This window comes from Pleurodeles waltl, chromosome 3_2 (genome assembly GCF_031143425.1).
Source record: "Pleurodeles waltl isolate 20211129_DDA chromosome 3_2, aPleWal1.hap1.20221129, whole genome shotgun sequence".
In the NCBI taxonomy this organism is placed as follows: Eukaryota; Metazoa; Chordata; class Amphibia; order Caudata; family Salamandridae; genus Pleurodeles; species Pleurodeles waltl.
In genome coordinates, this window is record NC_090441.1 from 71,461,206 (window position 1) to 71,483,287 (window position 22,082).

General features: G+C 44.7%; 1 protein-coding gene across 1 annotated transcript in view; it reads right to left on the reverse strand.

Annotated features, from left to right (window-relative positions):
* The window catches only part of TRIM50 (tripartite motif containing 50), a 159,294-nt gene that overhangs the window by 37,938 nt on the left and 99,274 nt on the right, over nt 1-22,082 (reverse strand). The window contains exon 4 of the mRNA XM_069226775.1: nt 19,920-20,150. Coding sequence (XP_069082876.1) covers nt 19,920-20,150 — 231 coding nt within the window. The remainder of the gene's footprint in view (nt 1-19,919; nt 20,151-22,082) is intronic.

The window sequence follows — 22,082 nt, forward strand, 5'->3', positions numbered from 1 at the left end:
GCTACAGTGAATATCTTCTTATTTACATGAACCAAAGAACAGCAGTAACAAATGAAATAGTAGTTGAAGTACAAGTGAAATGTTCCAGAAACAACACAGATGATGGGCAAATAACTACAGGACCCTTGGTCGTCAGTAGACTCAGCAGGGTATTGCCTTGGGTGAAGGTGTACATAGCAGTGAATGGTCTTAAGAGGTGACAACCCAGGGTAAAAGGTATCCATGGGTTGTGAATGAGATCACCAGGGGACAGCCTGGAGCAAATGCAACAATAGCAGCAAAGGGACTCAGCAGCCAAAAGCACAATGGGAAGATGTTCATGGCCTCAACAGATTCAACCTGGGCCAGCTAGAGCTGACAGTGTCCATGAATGAACTTAGCAGGCGATACTCACTGTCCAGGACATTAAATATGATCATTATGTTATACCCCAGAGTGAATCCGTCAGTGGCAGTGAATGGGCTCAGCTGTGCATTCAAAGTCACTAATAAGAAGAGGAACCAATTTCAGTTTCACTACAGAATCTATAAAGCAGGCCTCAGTTAAGCCAAGAGATTTCACAACACCTGTTGCATTTTGGGAGCAACATATTCAACGGAAGAAAAATTCAAAATCATGAACAAATTATTTTAACTCAACTTCATCTCCTCTGGCATCCTCGATACCCACAAACTTTGCGATTCGCGAGAAGACCACTTAATCAAAAATGCATATAATTGTGAATCCACTTTCTGATGCAATTGGTTGTTCATGCCCACAGCCCCCTGACCTAATCATTGTGACTCAAAACCATGACTCTTGAAGCCAAAGTTAAAGAAACAAGGGCTTGACTGGGCAGATCCTGCCAATAGCCAATGGACCACTCTGCAGGTAAGCTTACTGAATAAGACATTTTTACTGACTTCTAAAATTGGTTTGCTACTCCATACCAAATTGCTATTTGGAAGGGGTATGTTATTCTTCCTCATTTCAAGTCTTGCTGGTATGTTTACTGCATAGGGTTCATGTTTGTCTTCCTCTGACTGAGGGTTCTACCTGGAGTCTGATAAAGATGTGCAGAGATGTCCTGCAGGCTATGGATGCGGGGCTCTTACTAAGGTTCATGGATCTTATACACTGGCGATGAGCGGGCAAACGGCACCTCAACATGCCAAACAATTCTGAACTATCTCTATCAGTTCTCAACTCTCTAGGTGAGTGGTGGTTATTGAGATTGATTATTTCTACTTCGTTTTTGACAGTGAGTATTACACCACCACATTACACAACTTTTTGTGCATTCTATATGAAAGAACAAAATTGACTACCCTTACCAGCTTGCATTCCTGCTCGGGTTCTCACCCCTAGTGTGAGTCTTCTTGTGCATTCTGAAATCTCTGCACGCATCTTGCTGCTTTTATGTCACACCAAGATTTTTCAGTGGTGCAGAGAGACATTTTCCACTCAATGCAATTAATTGCACTTGGGGATGGTGTATGAAGATCGCATAAGGTGCTGTGGAATGCTGGGCTGATATCGTTTGACAAAGGAAAACTGCACTCCTGGTGCAATTGTTATTTTAAAAAAAATATCTCGCCACAGCACAATCAGACTTTTAATTAACTGCTACCTCCGCTGTCATAGTTGGAAATGGCTGTGGTAAGGGCTGTGGTATCTTTCAAGCGATTGTCAGTTGTCACATTGATTGACTACTACGTTTTTAAGAAAGTTGGCCAAAGGAAATCCTGATGTTTTGCCTCATCCTTCTGAGTATGCTTGAATTCTTGAGTTTGACAAATTTCTTTCAAAATGCTCAGTGCATTAGTTCTTGTACTTTGCTCTACTGAATTTAAGTGCCTCTTATATATAGTGCTGTTCTCAGTGACATGTTTAATTTTTCTAAATTAAAAGTGGATTTATTTTTTCCCTCATTACAAAGTGAAAGTAAGAAGTATAGAAAGTAGAAGGGGTAAAAACAAGAATACTTACTTTCCTGTTGGTTTATATTACTTCCAGCACAGGATGGATCAGGATATAATTGTTGTAGTGGGTTCTTCTTGTGGTAAAGACAATTTAGACTGGGAAAATCTCCTAGTTGTGCCCTTTTTATGGCCACTAATGGGGGGTGGTTCTGCAGAATCTTGGGTAAAATAATTAAGACAGTTAGTGAACAAATTAACAAAGAACCTCAGGCCTCCAGCTCTGGACAAGAATGGTGTTTCATAGGATAGAGATGTTGTTTCCTTCCAGCCCAGATAAAATACCCCATTCCGGTGGTCATGGTTTTTAACATTCTGGTGGCAATCTGCAGGAGTAACATCCACAACAGGTAATACACCTCACGCGCAACCACCATTTTCATGACCCGACTCTATACTGAAAGCTGTAACCATGACCATCAGACAAAAAAAATTTCAGTCTTGTCTATCAGAGTATGCAGATTATCCTCAAACTTGTGTTCCAGGCATCTTTAAAGTAGAACACCCAAGTATTGCACACTTAGTGGCTTCCACCGAAAACTGCAAAGCTCTGCAGTTGACCTGTTTGATCCCCTGAAGATCTGAAATTCTTCACACTTATCCCAATTTATTCTGTATCCTCGAAAGGAAGAGAAGAAATCGATGAGGCCAACCATGCTAAATAAGCATGTGTCAGGGTCTTTGAGGGTAAGAAGGGTGTTGTCCACATATAAGATTTTGGAGTGATTGCTGTGTCAAATCCTCTGGTAGTTTCAACCCCCTGACTGCCATCATCAAAGGCTTCATAGCAAGCAAGAAGAGGAGCAGAGAAAGTGGTCAACCATGCCAAATTCCTCAACATATACAGAAGGTATCCAGGAGAAAACCTCCACTGTCTATTTGGACTGGTAGATCTTCATAGCCAGAGTGTTTGTGTCAATACAGGCTCTAGATAAAGTGTGGAAGAGAAACCCCTACTTGAAACAAACGCCTTTTTGGCATCTAGAAAGACCACTATCTTGTCATCAATGTCGTCCTTCACTAATCACAATATGTTTGAGAAGAGGTGTAAGTGGTTTCTTGGCATGCAGCCAAATATGTATCTTAATTGCAAATTATGCACAAGATCTTTTTTCAGATGGTTCACTTTTGTCTTGGCCAGTATCTCAACATCTATACTCATGAGTGAAATCGGCATGTAGTTGGACCACTGCAGGTGGTTGTGGTCTGGTTTGGGGAGCAATTCATTATGGGGTCCACCCAGGTCTCTGCCTCCTTGAAAACCTCACACAAAACTGGGGAGAACAGGGTCTTGTGATCCTGTAAAACTCACCTGGCAGGCTATCGTCACCCAGTGAATGACCAAAAAAGTAGGTCTGAAATCACCTCTTCAAGCTCTTAAATCATGACGTCTCCCTTCAATAGTGTCTTCTCATCTTCTGACAGAACAGGGAGCTGTACCCCAGGCATGAAATCCGATTTTGTTTGAGTCGAGTCAGGGCACTCAAAGGCATTCAGGCACCAAAAGAATTTTGGGAATGCAGTGCTACTTTCAGTGGGAAGCATAACAAAAGTATCTGAAACTGATGGCAGGTATGGCATACTGGGATTCCATTTGACTAAATTGGGATGCATGGAGCCTGCCTCCTTTCTATCTTTTAATAGTGGTGCAGCTGCAGTCGGGTCAGAGCATACTCTGGAGGCTGAAATGGTTCTGATCTCCCTTTGAAGGATGGCTTGAGTCTCCTGCCTGCATTAGTGGAGGACACCTACCAAATCCTCTCTCAGGATAGCTTTCTCTGCTGTGTCAGTGATCACACCAGGGACACTGAGTCCTTGTTCAGGGCATGCAGATGTGAAGTTTCTCCTTCAGGATGACTTCGTCTAAAGGAAGTTTAGACTTGGAGTCACTCATTCTCCACCTCTTTGAGATGTCAAGCGGCCCAAATCTAAGGTCAAATGCACTGGGCAGTGATTCGAAATCCCACCTTCAAATATTGTACAACTAGAGACTTTACTCAGGGTTGAGTTGGAGCAAAGGACTTAATCGATTTATGAACATGTGCCAAGCACGCAGGACATAAAAAAGTGAATTCTTTATCCCAAGGATGTGTGATGCACCCAGGCCAAACAGGCCTTATACAGTGTTTTAAACCAGGAGTTCTTAGCCTGTGGTACAGGGACCCCTGTGGGTCTGCAAAGCCTACACAGGGGGGTCTGTGACTGCTTAGAAAATGAACTAATATCAACCAAGTAATGAAGTGTATATGAATTAAGAAGTAAAACGTAAGGTCGAACATTTCAAAATATTCTGTATATGTGAAGGAATTTGAAATTAAAGGCAAAAAATTAAGTTCATATCCTCAGATAGATTTGTGGGAGCAGTGCTATTGAATATAGTATGGACAATGAGTGGGCTAAATTCGAATTTAGAAAAGCTCTAGCCTTCCCATTAAAATTAAACTTCTGATTTTTCTTTTATATTTGTTTGTGAATTAAATAAAACATTTAATTATTGTTGTATCTGTTTGATGATTGCTTGTTTCTTTATTATTTGTTTATTGTTTTGCACTGCAAATCATTGGAAATGCTTATGCCAGGGTGCCCAACTTCCAGTAATGACTCAGTGGGGGTCCTTAGATTCCAATAATGATTCAGTGGGGGTCCCTGGCTTCCAGTAATGATTAAGTGGGAGTCCACAGATGTCAAAAGCACTGTTATAAAGGCTTGCCCTGTACCTCCCATTTCACTGTCCATGAGAGCATTCCTATCTACTACTGAACCCATTGCCAGGTTCTGGTTTCCTCCTAGTACTGTGTTCACAGATTAAAATTTCATGAGTAGTCAGAAGATGGAGGCCAGAATGGCAGACCTGGAGTTGTTTGGGGCATTGGTCAAGCCAATGGCTCACAAAGTATTGATCTTGGCAAAGACATACCTCTCTGTTGGGTCACTGTAACTCTTCAGCACAATGTGTTGCAAAGACTTACTGAAGAGAATCGCTACTCCACACCTTTTAGAAGAGGTGGGATGGAGCACTTATGAGAGGCATCTGGCTGCCACTGCACACTACTACTGCTAATTGCCCTGCCAACGCATCCTCTTCATAGTTTGTGAGATTTGCCAGGGCAAGGTATATTTCCGGTGTAAGTACAATATTAAGGGACTTTGAAGGAATTTATGTCAGGACGTTCTTGCACACAACATAGTGACCCATACTGCTGAGGGAGATCAACGTGGGAGGCCTATGATGGTGCAGGTTCCAGATATCTAGCATGGTTAGGGAAGGTGGTCCCACTCGATGCTGGTGTAGAGTATGCTATTGATATACATGTATGCAATATCAGAGGAGAGAGTTAGAGGAGTGTTGGCAGAGAAGGAACGAGGCATGTCACAGAGGAGTGTAGAGTAAGGGTGCCAAGTGTGTGATTGCTCTTCCTTGAAGCACTCAAAGGAGGCTCCTATCTAATGCGCCTCTATCAGTGGGGGGTGTAGGGCTCGAACTGCATGCTGTGGGCTGTTGAGAAGTTGGGTGCAGTAGTTGCAGGAGAAAAGGGACAAGAATAAGAGGGATGGGGATGAGCAACAGTTTGGCAGTCAAAAAATGAATCCTACAAACTCACAGGAACGAAGCAAAAAAAGTAACCAGTCACCTTGCAGTATGTCCTATGCAACACTAGGTGGAGATTTGTTAGTAATACAATGTAAGACAAGTGAGAACAATTGATCAACTCCCGCAACCTCATATCTGCAAGACCAGTAAGCAGCAGGGGAACATATCCAGAGTGGCTACTCTATAGTGAGAACGAACATCAGCTAGAAGCAAATGGTCCCAGCTCACAGCAGACCCCTGGGCCCATCAAAGGTATTACTGCGTCAGTTCCAGGTGTAGAGGACCACGAGTCTCAGATTGATGGAGCTGGGAGGCCATCAGCCAGGGCTTTCTGCCATGGATGATCAGTTGTGCAATCATGGACGACGCATCCCGAAAACATTGTTGGTGTCCCGGGCAATGGTAGCTTGAAGGATTCTGCAGGGCTTAAGTTAAGATTTACTGGGGGAACCTGGAGTTGTCTTGTGCTCTGGACGGTAGCCTTTCTTTGTGTCTATCCCGGTCCACCCATTTCCAGGTCATTGACTCCAGCAGATCACATTCAGACAGCTGTGTCTGTGGGGGGGAATGGTCAACAGTAGCATTGACAGGCAGGGGGACACCCCCATAGGTGTTGGCTGATCCCAACTTGGATCGCAATTGGCGATAGTGTGTGGTATCCATGTGAAAGGAGTCCATGTTATCCATGAAGTGTTTCAGCTTACTAGTTCATAGAATTCTCTAAACTTCCCGTCGATAGTCAGGAGCATTGTGACAGTTTCCAGCAGTACAAACTGGATGTCCCATTTCCAAATACAGGAATGCAGGGCCAGAAACTTTTTTCTCTTTCCTTTCAGTTTCCTGCTATAGGTCAGCAGTAACAAAGATCATGTGAACTTTCATTATGCATAGACAAGAGGGCCATTCTGACGCCAAGCCACTGCCATCACTTGTTGGTATTGCTGGTAACTGAGGAAGTAGGCTAACACGGGCCTCCGGGTATTTGACTTTCCTGAGTGTCTTAATCATAATCTATGGGCTCTCTGGAACTTCAGGGGCATGTCGAGCGATTGTCTGGTGATTTCTGGCAGACAGAAAGGAAAAATTTTAGTTCCCCTGCAATTTACAGAAAGCACACAATGTTTCTCCAGGTCCTGTCTTCTATTTCAGCCGCCTTTCTCTATAGTCTCTATAGCTCATCTTCCAGATCCAGACCACTGTCCAAACGGTCCAGATGATCTTCTATGGTAACTAATATCCAATCTTTAAAGTCAAGCCTGGAATGGAAGCCAATGTGGTCTCACCTTCAACCACTTGGCATCCTATCAGACCATCCTATTAGCTGTTCTGATGTTGGTCAGCTCCTTCAGAGTCACCTGGATGATGTTCACTGTTTTTTGACGCAGCCATCCATTTTTTAGCCACAGCCTCAGGAAAGAGAAGTTGCCTGGAAGTCACATGGCATGCTGAAAATGAGATCCAATCCCACCAGTGGTTTAGGCCAGGCAAATGTGGGTTATCTGAGCAGTAAAAGTTCCCAAGTGCCATGCTGCAGGATGGAGGGGCAGGTCAGCCACACCAACTATTGTTGTGCTAAGGTGTGGGATTCCAGATCACCTGGGAAGTAGGATGTGGAGGATCAGGAGTCTCCTCAATCTACATAAGGACAAGGGTCAGTAGACTACCACAATCTTGAACATACTTCTCTTTACAGGATGTGTCTTGACGTACGGTTGAAACCAGTCCATGAAAATAGTAGCACCTACAACAATAAGGTGTCACTTTGACAAATGTAAAATAAAATCAGTGAGGTTGTGCTGGGTGTATTGAGGCAATAAGTCAAGAATGACAGTAGCTCAGGAGTATGTAGAATAAAATATGTAAGAAAGTCATCATGCTCAGTGTGGGAAAACAAGCTGCACTCTTTCTTGAAAGTCCAGTTAGCACTGATGCTCTCCAAGAACGTAGCAGCAGACAGTTGCACCTGGGGAGTAGCAGTGTAGAATTACATGGCAATGAATCGGGCCCCTGCTTCAAAACGAGGCCCGTCCCCTGGTGACTTCAGCAGTGTGGCCCCTAGCAGCCGCAGCCTCTGTTTGTCTTGAACAGGACAGCATTCTTGAATTTAAAAAAAAATTAGAATAAGCAGTGCTGGGATTTAGGAAGGTTCTCTGCATGGCTCTGGACAGCGTGAGCTCCTTCCTCAAGGCCATCATTGGAAGGTGTAGATTTCTGACTATATCTTGGCACTGGGAGTTCTTCTCGGTTGTGCCTACTCCGGATCAGTTCGACATCACAATCTGTGCTCCTCTGTCATGGCTCTGGCCTGGTCATGCAATGGCCCTATATTCGTCTGTCCTCCAATCACTAGGGAAAGGTGCTCAGGACTGTTGCAATCGGCAATAGGAACCTCGGGATCCTCTTGTGTTTACATGGCACTAGTGGCTCACACAGTCAGACAGATACCAGGAAAGAGATGATGATAGCCCAGGGCAGGGCGGGGCTTCATCAGGAATCTACGACCATGGATCTGGCCACCTCCCCCTTTTAGTCTCCTTGTTTTGTGTTCCTGTTCCCAATGCCTCACATCCCTAGGGGAGTCATTGGTTTCTATAACAGTGCTCTTGTTTTATCTTAGGATGCAGTGTGCTTGCTCTTTGCAGGGTTTCTGGGGTCTTGTGTGTATCTGCTGCTGTTCTATGGTCTCTTCTGCCTTTCCTTTGACAAACGCATATCACTGGCTCTGTGTGATAGGCTATTTGACTAGCAGGTGTGTTTGACTTCCTTGTATTTCCTGTTGCCTGGTGTAGGTCAGTCCTTCTGGGCATTGTTTCTTTTGGGGTGCTAGCTCCTTTGGGCACATTGACTGAACATTTCCTCTTTAAAGTTTCTAGTGACTGACTGTTTGCTTTGATGCTGTGTCAGTGGCTTTGTTAACCTTCTGAATTTGGTCCTTCTTTCTATGTGTCTCTAGAATTTGTCCTTTATGGCTGACTAAATTGGTTGGTCATCATTGCTGGTTGTGCCTGCTAGTAGATACTGTTGACATAAAGACTAGGATGGGAGGTAAGATTTGATTACTCATTGCATCTCTTATGAAACCCTCCCCTCTACTGTTTGCTCAGTTTTGCTCATAGCCTGTTGGGCTACTTAGTTATTTTACTTAGGAGGTTCCTAAGTAGAGGTGGTCCTTAATAGATGGAGAGGAAAGACTAATTTCTTTTTAGCTTTAGCGTGACAGCATGATGTCTTTCCCTAGCATGTGTACACACTTCATGATCTAAGCACTGGAATGAGGATGAAGAAACTGAAAAAGATTACTGCTAAATAATTGAAGCACTTACAAAAGATGCTTAATTTATTGGAGGTTATCATCTAAGTGGCATCGGAACATGAATGCTCTCACACCCCATAAGAGCAGAAGGAATGAACAGGGGAGTATTAGTGAATTTAAAAGAAGATGAGGCTAAGCAGTGTTAGGATGCAGAAAGGTCCCCTGCATGACTTTGGACTGCATGAGCTCCTTCCTCAACGTCATCATCATTGCAAGGTTTAGATATTTGACTATACTTCGGCACATATGATAATCATGCCTGTACATAGGAACAAGTTTTAGAACCACATTTGAGACCCAGACACGAGCTCTGGGTTCTGGAGTGTGCACTCCAAGTGCTCCGCCTTTTACCAAACATTACTACGGTTAACTCACTGGGCGGTAGAGAGCTGTCAGTAGTGGCAGTGTAAACTATTATGGTGGCAGCACAGGCCGTTTTACCTGTGCTTGACACAGTCACCTGCTGGCATCTCCAAAATGGCCAACCAGTCTTCTACAACGGGGTCCTTCGTTCATCTAGGGTGGAACAGGGCTTTCATTTGTGTATTGTGTATTGCTTTGTGTAGTGGAGGTGTGGGAGATGCCCTTGCATGAGGAAAACACTGCTCAGAAGGAAATATATTGCAAAGAAGCCTAGGCGGAGTGAGCTGGAAATGTTTCATGCTGCACCTAGGAAGAACCTGCACTGTGTCTTGAGGGTGAGGCCAGGGATTCCTTAAGCAACTCCTCAGCAAGGACAGAACTAAGTGCCCCACCTCACGACTGGAGGGTGCCATGAAACTCAACTCCACTCAAGATTTTCTGTAAAGCTTTGCACCAAGAAGTATTAAGGTGCTAGAGGAATATAAATCAAAATATGCAGTACACCTGCGGGAAGAATCCAAGTGCCAGAGGAAACCTGACATCATAGGAGGGGTTTCAGCCAAGACAAGAGTACTTAATGATACATTCATGGGTGTGCACCTTGCATGTATGGGTGGCAGATTTTATGATTGGGCCTGAGGAAGGATGCAAACCATGAGCACCACAACTTCCATGCAACTGCTGCTGGCACCACCTGCGCTTACCTGGTTTACCGTGCTAGCACTGTAGACGCTGTAAATCAAGTGGACGACCAATCTGCATCAACGGGCAATAACAAGTGTCCCAGGGAAGTCCAGGCCTGATAACACATCACTCTGCCTATAAAAGGAGACCGAATCTGATGCATAGTGTCTTGGCAATCCTGTTGTACTAGGCTTATCAAGTACCAGTGATCGAACGTTGTTCCTGTTAACGTTGAATCAGTTCATGTTCTGCTAAAGATACTTAAACTGCAGAGCATTTGACCACCCTCCTTTGTCCCATATGTCTTCGATGTTTTCTTCATCGTATGAGTGCATCCATTTAGAGGGTGATTCTCAACAAACCAATTAAGACTGAAAAAGCCCTTTATTTGTATTCTTTCATTTGTATAATGTAAGTGGAAACTCCTGGTTGATAACGGGTGCTTTTACTGTCTGCTGTCACAGTTAAAGGATCAGTTTTGTCTTTACACTTTTTGGAGAAGGAGGCTATCTGTCATTGATTGTTAGAGACTATGAGGTCCTGCTGACTTACACAGAAATATAAACCTATCTGAAGTTAAAAAATATTGTGCATTACCACTAACAACAATGGTTAGGGTGAATGTTTCAATACTTCCCTTAAAGAATGTGAAAATGACTGAGGTGGTTACACAAGGACTGATTTAACGGGGAGAGTGAGAGCTTATCATTTTACATCCCACTCCACCATGTGGGTTGTGTTGCCAAAATTGTTGTTGATATGGGAAATTCCAGGGGTATCTCAGATATAGAATGTGAAAACTAAGCTGCCAACAGAAAAAAATCATATATTTCTCAATCCACTGTGGTGAATGAGAAGAAGTCTAATGCCTTACAAACCAGTGATAGAAAATTGCAGAGTATGAACTGTGGTTGTTTTCAAGGAACAGATACAATATGTTCCAATTGTAACATAGGGTCAAGTGATGGGGAGTACGGTGAAAGACAAAGAACGATGCCAGTAGCAGGAATAATTCACAATTTAGAAAGTGTGATGTGATCTGGTGAGATGAAAGCTGCTTGTTTTTGTAAAACCTTTATTTTATTTTTAACAATAGCGAGAAATAGATAACAGTTGCAGGTGTGTTATTCTGTGAAGAATTTACATAAGCATCTCACTGTGTGTATATAGTGATATTATCAGGATACACACATTGCCATGCTCCTAGGTATGAATCATCATTCCCGTACTTCACCAGGAACAGCATCAGTACATATGGGAGTGTTGAAACACTGACATACCAGCATGCACTACACCCATGCTGCAGTCAGTCCTTTAGGCTCACACCCATCTCCCTTCTGAGATGACAGCTGGTTTCAAATCTTCTGCTACCCAAAATGGTGCTCTTTTTGTTTTGTGTGAAGTGTGTGGTATCTGTATGTGAGTGAGGTTAATTATGTACTGATAACTTACTTCTACTAATAAAGCTGCTTGCATTATCACTGGCACAGGCCCATCTTTTACAGTATTCCAGCCTGAATGTGGTGGTGGAACAATTTAACAAGATATTAAAAAAAGGACTGGCTTCAACAGGCTGTTGGATGTTGCACTCCCGCAATGAATGTGCTAAAGGCTACTAATTTGACTTACCATATCTGTACTGGAATATTAGGGTTGTCAGTATCTGTACTCCTTATTGTGATATAATGTGGGGTTCCATCCTGATGGTGATGTGCGGGAAAGCTAACTTTGTGAGGCTTTCTTTTTTACTGTGAACACATCGGCCTGCTTATTTCAGTGCCACTCTCTATTCTGCTTCAGGGGGACAGATAGCTGTCATTAAATTTTCTTCAGGATATCTTAGGAAATTGACGGGCATATTTAAAAAAAATATCTTTATTTATATTTTAATGTAGTCATTTACAACACAACAATGTATTCATCTTGCTGCAAACATATCAATCACTTGACGTACTTTAGGAGGTTGCATACAATAAACAGTACTACACATTTCCATCCTGCCCTGTAACATCTGATCATTAATCTAGCCACAATTACTGTATATGTTCGTGCGATTCAATTTTATTTCGCCCCATCAGATCTGTTTCTGATTCTCTTGTTTCCTTTCCAGCAAGGTAGCGGCTATAGGCCTCCCAGTATTTCTTTGGCCTAGTGGCGGGGGGGAGCAACTTGTTATAGTTCTCTGATTGTGTGTTACAATATGCCATATCTCTATGCCACTCTTGTATTGTGGGGACTGGGCCGCGATCCCATCGCATTGCTATCCGCCGCTTGGCCAATAGGAACCCCATCGCCACTAGCCTGCGATTTTGCACCGCTAATTGTTTATCCCAGCCCAAAAGTGCTGTCAGCGGCTCACAGGTCATCTGCGCTCCAGCGATATTGTTTAATTCCTGTGTCACTGCCCTCCAAAATTGTTGCACCCCCCTACACCCCCAAGACATGTGTAAGAATCCAGCCCATTCCTCTTTACATCTGGGACAACTAGCTGTCTCTCGTAAACCATATTGATAGAGTCGCAGGGGGGTATAATAGACTCTGTTTAGATATTTAAAATGTATTAGACGGTGTTGGCCGTTCAAGGATATGGAACGCGTTCTAGAGCAGCAGTATCGCCACTGTGCGTCTGAGATCTGCACCTCCAGCTCTCTCTGCCATTCCAGACGAGCTCTCGATAACTCATGCTCCCTTGACTTCTGAACATGCGTGTATAGACAAGAAATCAGTCGGTGAGGTTGTTTTCCCAACAGTACCACCGAGAGAGCATGTACCTCTGGGGGCTCTTGCATACCATCTCCCAACAATTCCGTCAGAGCATGTCTCACCCTGTGATACTGATATCGGTGTAAGGAAGTTGATGTCTCCGTGTCTCTTGCTATTACGTCCCAGGTCTTCACTATGCCCTCTTCGAAGATGTCCCCCATTTTGTCAATGCCTATTTCACGCATGGATTGCACCAAGCTACAGTCTCTCCCAGGAGAGAACCAGGCACAGCACTCTACCGGGATATGCGGAGAGTATAATAATACCAGCCCCTGTTTGCTAATGTGTTCGTGCCATGCACGCGTGACCGAATTTATGGATGCAAATTCCTTATTTCATCTGTGGGGTGCATGGAACAACCTACTACTCAGCTGCTCTGAGGCAGCCAACTCCCTCTCAATCCTTAGCCACGGGGCCTCTCCTGTCCCATGAATCCAGTCCTGTGCCACCACTGCATGCGCTACTATGTAATATATCTCAAGGTCTGGGGCACCCAGGCCTCCCATCTCATATGGGAGTGTCAGGGTTCGCCAATTCACGCGAGGTACCTTGTTCGCCCATGCCAATTTAATTAATAAAGTTTTTAAAGCGGCAAAATAAGTCTTCGGCAGTACTATCAGTATATTTTGAAACAGGAATAGAAAACGTAGCAAAACCACCATTTTCATCAGCGCTATGCGTCCAAGTAATGACAACGGTAGTTTGATCCACCTCTCCACATCCATCGACAATTTTTTCAATGCAGTTTCAAAATTATCCTCTATCACTCTCTTAGGGTCGGTATGTACCTGTATCCCCAAATATCTGACAGTGTTCGTCTCCCACCCTAGCGGGAAGTCTACATCAACCTGCGTTGTTACTGGAGTCAAGGGAAACACGATGGACTTATTCCAATTTATTACTAGCCCTGACAGAGAGCCAAATTTTATAATTTCCCGAAGTATTGGGGCGACATTACGTTCAGGATTTTTGATGTACAATAGAGTATCGTCTGCATAGGTGGACAAAACAAGGGTGTAATTTTGAAATCTGAGACCCCGGTGTCCATGGTACTCTCTTAGTGCGCACGCCAAGGGCTCCGCCACCAATGCATATAACAGGGGAGACAACGGGCAACCCTGTCTGGTATCCCTCGTAACCCCAAACGATTCCGTCACCGTACCGTTGGTGCAAACCCTGGCTCGGGGGTCACTATACAATGTAAAGATCATTTGAAGGAAGGTGTCGCCTACCCCAAATCTGCGCAAAGTCGCCCTCAAAAACTCCCATTCTACCGAATCGAACGCCTTTTCGGCATCCAGGAAGACCGCCACTGCCCTCAATTCCGAGTTGATATTTTGGATTGTGCCAAATAATGTGCGAAGGCTCATGGACACACTGCGGCCGGGGACAAAACCAGCTTGCTCCGGCCCAATCAGATGTGGCAGCACTCCCGCCAAGCGATCAGCCAGGATCCGGGCAAAACTTTTTACATCTACATTTAACAGTGACAATGGCCTATAGGAGGAGCAGTTTTCACGGGGTTTACCCGGTTTGAGCAGGGCAATTATCATTGCTTCTCTCATTGATGGGGGCATGCTACCTTTCTCTACCATTTCATCGTATACATCTTTTAACTTTGGGAGTAACAGGTGTTGATATGCTTTGTAGAAGTATACTGTCAGCCCATCCGGACCCGGAGCTTTTCCTTCCGCCATACCTCCCAGCGCCCTCGGAATTTCGCCTAGAGTCAAGGGTGCACTGAGAACCTCCCTATCCTCCTGTGTCAGTCTTGGCATAGTGATATGTGTGAGGTAGTCTGCTATTGCCTCCGCGTTTGGGTTTACCCTGGTAGAGTATAATGATTGATAGTATTCTCGGAATCTATCAGCTATACGTTCAGGATCTCTTATTTCCTCTCCCCCCTCAGTCTGTATGGTTTCGATTGTGTTTTTGCCTCGCTGGGGACGTACCAAACCCGCCAGTACTGCCCCCGGTCTATCTCCCTCCCCGTATACTTGGGCTGTGGTGTATTTACCCAGGTGTTGTATTTCTGTATGAGCTGTCTCCTGGTATTCTTGAATCTTAGCGTGGATTTGGCTCAATACGTTGGCGTCTGCAGTGTCACTGTGGTCTCGCTCCAGTTTTGATAAGTCGCTTTCTAGTAGTTGGAGCCGCCGCCTTATCAATCGAAGCACCCCTGCATGTTTGGTTATGGTAATCCCTCTGATGTACACCTTAAAGGTTTCCCATACCGTGCCTACCTCGGGAACGGATCCCTCATTAATCCGAAAGAACTCTGTGATCTCTGAGGCCAATTCGGCCCTAAAGACAGTGTCCAAGAGCGAAAAGGGAGGGAACCTCCACGAAAACAGAGGAGCCATTATCGTTCCGGTTGTCAACAGTATTGGTACTGGGGAGTGGTCTGAATATGTTCGAGGCCAAGGAGCTTCTGGGGTTAGGTTGCACAGCAACCGGTGAGCCACTAGCCAAAAATCTATATGCGTGTGCAGATTGTGCGCAGCTGAATAGTGTGTGTAGCCTCCTCTCTCAGGGTGCCTATCTTGCCACACGTCTACCATATCCAGTTCGGCGGCTAAACGCAATATCTCGCGTGCCGCCGCCGCCGGCCTACGAGCCACCCCTCCCGACCTGTCCAGAGCTGGGTCCAACGTACAGTTGAAGTCACCGCACCAGAGCTGTGGTTGCCCTCCCCAGGAGTCTGCCTTGAGTGCCAATTCTCGATAAAATAGGGCGTCATCATAATTGGGGCCGTATATGACTGTCAGTAAGAATGTAAATGTTCGCGCAGTGCAACGTGCCACCACATATCGCCCTCCTGGGTCCACAGCCACTAAGGAGGGACTGATATCCGTTTCTTTTGATGCCCAGATCAGCACACCTCTGGAATGTGAGGTATATCCTGCCGCAACAAATTGTCCCTGCAATTTGCGAGAAGTAAGCATAGGGCTATTTGGGGCCAAGTGTGTCTCCTGCAAAATGGCTATATCTACCTTATGATTACGTAGATACGCAATTACCTTACGAGTCTTCCGCGCGTCATTGAGGCCCCGAACGTTCCAGGTGATCAATTGAAGCTGTTTGCGATCTTTATTTATGTTGGGATGTGTGTGTGTGTGTAGTGGTTTGTCTTCTCTATTATTGTGCAGTACAGTATTAGTCCTACCTGTGTTGTAAATGTGCAGCTCTATATCTTTGTGTAAGAGTATGTACTCAAATAACTGTCCCCGAACATCCCGCCCCCCACCCACGATAGGCAATACCCCAACTTGCCCATCTTACCCATCCCTTACCCAACTTCGTCTCCCCCCTCCACCCACCCAAAACGATATCTCCCTCTTCCTGAGGTATAAGTGGAGCACACATCAGGGCGGATGTTACCCTGCCTTGTCTTTGTGAGTTACCGTGCCAGCCACCTATGCTGGTGAGTAATCATGTCACTTTTTGCTCTCATAATGCGCCCAGATTGTTCAATAACGTGTAGTACATGTGATCTCTCTGTTCCATTGTATAGCAAGAGCTCCATCTTCTGCAGGTTTGTTAGTGTATCGAAGATGACTGTGGTAGTGGAAACACCACCCTCTTATCGCCACCTACATGTCCTCGTCCGCGGCAGCTTCAGCACCGTTGTTCGCCTTCCTGCGCTTCATAAATTGTTCCAGTTTTTTAGGGTCTGTAAAAAAAAAATCGGACTTCCACCCACGTCAACTCTCAATTTTGCTGGGTAAAGCATTCTGTACTCCAGGTGCATGGACCGTAATTGTTTTTTCCCCTCAATGAATTTTCTCCTCGCTTCTTGTACCTGTACTGTAAAGTCCGGGTATATCGACAACGTCGCCCCCTCATATTGCAATTGCTTAAGTTCTCTTGCGCGACGTAGGGCAGCATTGCGGTCCCTAAAGTTCAATAACCTAGCGATGATGGGGCGCGGAGGGGCCCCCGGAGGCGGGCGAGCCGCTAAGGATCTGTGTGCTCTCTCTACTACGAATAGGTCCGAAAAGGTAGTACGACCCAGTAGTTGTACCAGCAATTGTTCAATGTAGCTTTCCATGTTGGTAATCGCAGTGGTCTCTGCCAGGCCCACTATTCGTAGATTATTCCTTCTGGACCGGGCTTCCATGTCCTCCACTTTTAGCTTGAGCGCTCCTAGTTCTTTGCTAAGTTTCAGTTGGCCGCCTGTTAGTTCCGTTTGCCCCTCTTCAGTCGCAGACACCCTATTCTCCACATGGTCTAATCGCTCCGCATGCTTATCTATGCGTTCAGACATTCTGTCCATACGGTAAGCAAGGGCGTCGATCTTCCCATCTATCTGATTAAGACTGTGCTGCATTGAAACTAGGAGTTGCCTTAAGTCCTGTACTTCCCCAGGAGTGCCCTCTGGGCCTTTTTCTGAGTCCGTCACTGTTCCATCTCCTGCTGGGCCCTGCGTTTTCCGTCGCTCAAATTGCAGCCTTGCTTGTGTTTTGTCTGTCTTGCCCATGTTTTAGGTGTCGTGGAGATTCTACTCGCGGTTCCAAGACGCTCCCGCCACCTGCGCACTCCGCCCCACTATGGATGGCGCTACGCGTTGATGATTACTGGTGTTGGATGCGATCACCCCATTTCGCTCAGTTGTACGTTGAAAGTGCTACGTTTATTGATCAGTCTCTATAATGTTCCAGTCTCGTGCCAACAGCGGGGCCCTCCCACGGCACCAGCGGCCTCCCGGGCCCGCCGGCCCCCGCGTCACGCCGTCCAGCCCAGCTTTCTCTGTCGCCACTTCTAATTTTCCCCAATAGGCCTTTTTTGACTTGAGGGGGTGCCCACCTGCATCCACACGCCGTGTTTCACAAGCGCTCTCGTGCCACCGGTGCACTCTCGCATCTCACGCCGGCCCTCCTCACCGCCCTCCGTCACACGGTGTCCAAGGTTCGTCGCTGGGGCCGCCTCTCTCTACCGCTCCGGGCTCTTGTATCCGATCGTCTCTCCTCTGGGGTCGCTCCCGTCCGTACATGTGGCCCACCTCGCGCCAGTACTCGGCTAGCCGCCGGTGCGATTCGCTCTACAGGGCTCCTGTACGTCTTTTTTTCCGGGGAAAAAGGGCATCAGCTCGCGCCCCCACCTCGTAGCTGTCCTTGGCACCACACCTGGTGGCATAATTCGAATGTGACATGTAGGATTGTGGATGGATTTTACGGTGGCTGGTGGAGCTTTACTACAACGCGGCCATCTTGTAGCCGGGCAAGCTCCGCCCCCCCAATTGAGGGGCATATTTATACTTTTTGGTGCAAAACTGCACTAACGCAGTTTTGCACCAAAAGGTTTAGCACCGGCTTGCGCCATTCCTGAGCACCAGCCAGGCGCCATATTTCTGAATGGCGCAAGCCGGTGCAAAGGGTGGGATACTGTAAAAAAAATTACGTTAGCTGGGTGGGGCTGGCGGTGTGGGAGAAGGGGGCTTTGCACCAAAAAATTGCATTATGCTGGTTAGAGTAAAAAAAGATGACTCTAACTCATCCATACCACATGACTCCTGTCTTCAAAAAGACAGGAGTCATGCCCAGCACCCCAATGGCCAAGGCCATGCCCAGATGGCCCCAAGTAAGAAATTACTTACCTATACTTACCCTACTTACCTGGGATGGTGTCCCCCATTCTCCGGTGTCCCCCTGGGGGGGGTGGGAGTGTTCCTGGGGCTTGAGGAGGGCACCTGTGGACCCGTTCCATAGTGTTTAACCATGGAAATGGGTCAACAGGTCCCCCAACACCTGGTCTGACCCAGGCATTAAATAATAGTGCAAAGGAAGCTTTGCACCATTATTTAGCCCCTCCTCCCACCTGTATGTCATTTTAGCACGGGGGATAAATATGGGGCAATGGGGTTAGCAGCATCTTTTAGATGGGAACACCTACCTTCCATCTCATTGACCCAAGGTAGGTTTACGCATCTACAAAATGGTGCATACTCCAATATTTTGAGATGTTAGACTGGCCTAACGTCAAAATATGAATATGGAGTTAGTTTTGAGCCGAATTTGCGTAAAAAAATATGACACCAATTCAGCACAAATGGAGTATAAATATGCCCCTGAATGCCTAATGGTCACAAGAAACCAAGCAGATATATACCTTGAGATTAGAGTTGATGCAAACGTAAGCTAGAAAGGAGTACTTTATATGTAGAAAGAAAGTTAAGGTGGTGATTTCACTATGGGAATGTAGCCTAAGCACTAGTTTGATTTTAGGTTCTTTCCTGCTTCTGCAGAGTGCAAACTACAGGGAGACATTGCCTATGTGGTCAATGGAAGGTCATGGAATGCAGAGGGGTCATTGGAAGCAGGATTCAGAATGATAAAAAAAATACACTTGTCCTTATCCAAGCAGGTGTTTGCCATGTGAAAGCATCCATGGTGCCAAACTCATTAAGGATCATGCAACATTGCTGACTGTATGAATCATCAAGAAGACCTTAGTAGTGGCTATGATTAGGAGATGGTGGAGGGGTCCCACAAAATCATTGTACTTGGCATGAAGATTTATCCTCATCCTTATATTCTATCATACCAGTCAAGTGTTCAAGTTTCCTGTTGGGGTGCATGATTATGTCATAAATGAGCCCTGGTGCACTCTGTTAGATTACTAATTTTTAGGTGTGCCATTAGCAAAGACCTTCTTATTCTACTAAAATTATATGTATATTGTACTTGCTTTTAAGGGCTTGCACCAAGCTGACTTCGTCTATTGTCTGTTATTGTGCATTCACATTTTTCTTCCACCTATTACAGCATACAGACTGGGTTAAGCCACTTCAGAGATTGGCTAACGTCACTATGAAGGAAGGCATTCCGTCCTTTCACATAGGAATAGTCCATAAAGTAGGTCCACTCTGTGCCAGTGACTACCACAGCATTTACTTTTAGATTGAAGAAGATCCTGAAAAACTAGAGCAAAACAAGACAACCATTGACAAAGCCAAAATGCTGGCAGCCAACACCAGACCTACTGGCTTTGCCAATGTTTTTTGTCATGGGATACTGTGTGCCAGCATATCTGTGTAAGTGTGGGGATGTAGAATGCTGGACACCTGGCATCCAGGGCTTAAGGGCTGTAGGAGAGTACAATGTGTGATAGTTGGAATTGGCAAGGTAGGCAATTTATATGGCTCTTGAGAAAGCAACTGTTGTGACACAATCAAAACTTACTTAGTTGGTGATGTACCTAGAGGAGAGAAAATGGGATCGAATTAAAAGTAGGAGACTGAGCTTACCCGAATGAAGTCTAAGTGATTCTCGTTGTTAAGGTTCTCCAATGAGCCTTCAATGTCTTCAAAGTACTTGAGAGTCTCAGTTATCTGTTGAGCCTGGGCTTCGATGGAGGCAATGAGGTTAGAACTTTTCCTTGCCAAGGTCTTCAGGAAGTGAGCCTCTTCATCATCAATGTACCTGTGAAGCTCCTGGAACTCTTTTTGGATCACAAACTTGAAGGCGTCAGATTCGTTCTGTAATAATAAAAAAAAGAGCTGTAATCTCTGTGTTCAATATCTGACTTATGCTTGACATAACTGTCCCACTCACATATTATACCCATAGAACACTTGATTTAACCTGATCTAACGGCTGATATTGTACAGTGACAAACTCACCTTTGAGTCTAACCTCAATTGTCCTTCGGAGAAATATAATGTAAAATTACAATTCATTTTCCAATTTTTCCCCTCTTAAGCGTGTTAAGATACAAAATCTTGATATTGAACATATCCCTTATGTTTGAATGAATGTTTTCCTGGTACTCAAACAAGAAAGGGCAATATTCATGAGCACAAGTATCTTGGAACTAACAATTATAAATGCTTAGCACTATATCATTCATATATATATATATATATATATATATATATATATATATATATATATGTCTTCAAACAAAACAGTCCTCTCACGGCGCGCTCCACAGCTGGTGCTTACGTCAGGGATGGACCATTCCCCTGCATTTAATTTTCTTCCAAAAACAAAACGCAGCACTCCAAAAGACTTCGTCTAATTCTTTAATGTGTTCCAAAACAACCCATCATCACCACCAACGCGTTTCGACTATTGCAGTCTTGATCACGGTAAGTGCATCTTTTGTTTTGCCTATATATATATATATATATATATATATATATATATATATATATATATATATATATATATATATATATATAGATATATATATATATATATATATATATATATATATAGATAGATATATATAGATATATATAGATATATATTCCCACCCTCTGCCATTATCCAGCATTCTGTGAGATGTAGTGCAAAACACCCATAGTCAAAGTGTAAATTAAAAAATTCCAATATCGAACTACCAACAAAGTGTCTAATACATTTTCACAGACATTACTGATCCCTTTCTCTATTTCTGCTACTTATACATTATTTTTACATATGCAAAACTGTGTATTTGAGAAACATATCTACGCCATCTCTCCCCATGAGTGTGGCTATTCTTTCAAACTACTATGCATGATCTATCCATCATGAGTACATTAAAGTCCATGTGTTCAGCTACTCCTAGTGCGGTAGGAGGATCCTTCCCACAGGCCTAAGTGTATTGTACCAGGGCTACCCGCCTATCCCTTTCCTTTCGTCCCAGTACGTCTACTTCACTGGGCTTACTACATATCTACTTGTCCTCTCTCATATATTTACATGGTGTCGGGACATACTTTCCCCTATCCTAAGTGATCCCTGTAGGACCGGTACATGAGCCCGAGATCACAGCCCTATGGATCGATCAAAGTATCGAAATATAATAACTATTAATGTAGTTTATTTGCGACCACTGGTGATATTGGATTTTCTATATTAGATATTGTTCAGATCTATTGAAATAAGGGATATATGGCCGGATGTAGGTAAAACCGGCATTGTGACTCGCAAATTGCGAGTCTGAGCGACTCGCAATTTGTGAGTCGCAATGCCGGATGGTGTCCCTGACACCATCTGCGAATTGCAAGGGGGTCGCAAAGACCCACCTTATTAATATTAATAGGCACTCACAGAGATGGTGGCCTGCTGGAGACAGCAGACCACCATGTCTGTGACTGCTTTTTAATAAAGCAGTTTTTTTTTTTTTGTATTGCAGCCCGTTTTCCTTAAAGGAAAACAAGTTGCAATACACTCGGAAAAATTTAACGTTTTTGTTTCATTTTTTCAGAGTAGGCAGTGGTCCATAGGACCACTGCCTGCTCTGAAAAAATGTTCGCAGGGCCATTAACAAAGGGGAAGGAGTCCCATGGGGACCCCTTCCCTTTTGCGAATGGGTTAGCACCCATTTGAAATGGGTGCTAACTGTGAATTGCTTTGCGACCACGTTCGCGGTCACAAAGCAATTCTATATCGTGATGCGAATCGCAAATAAGAAGGGGAAC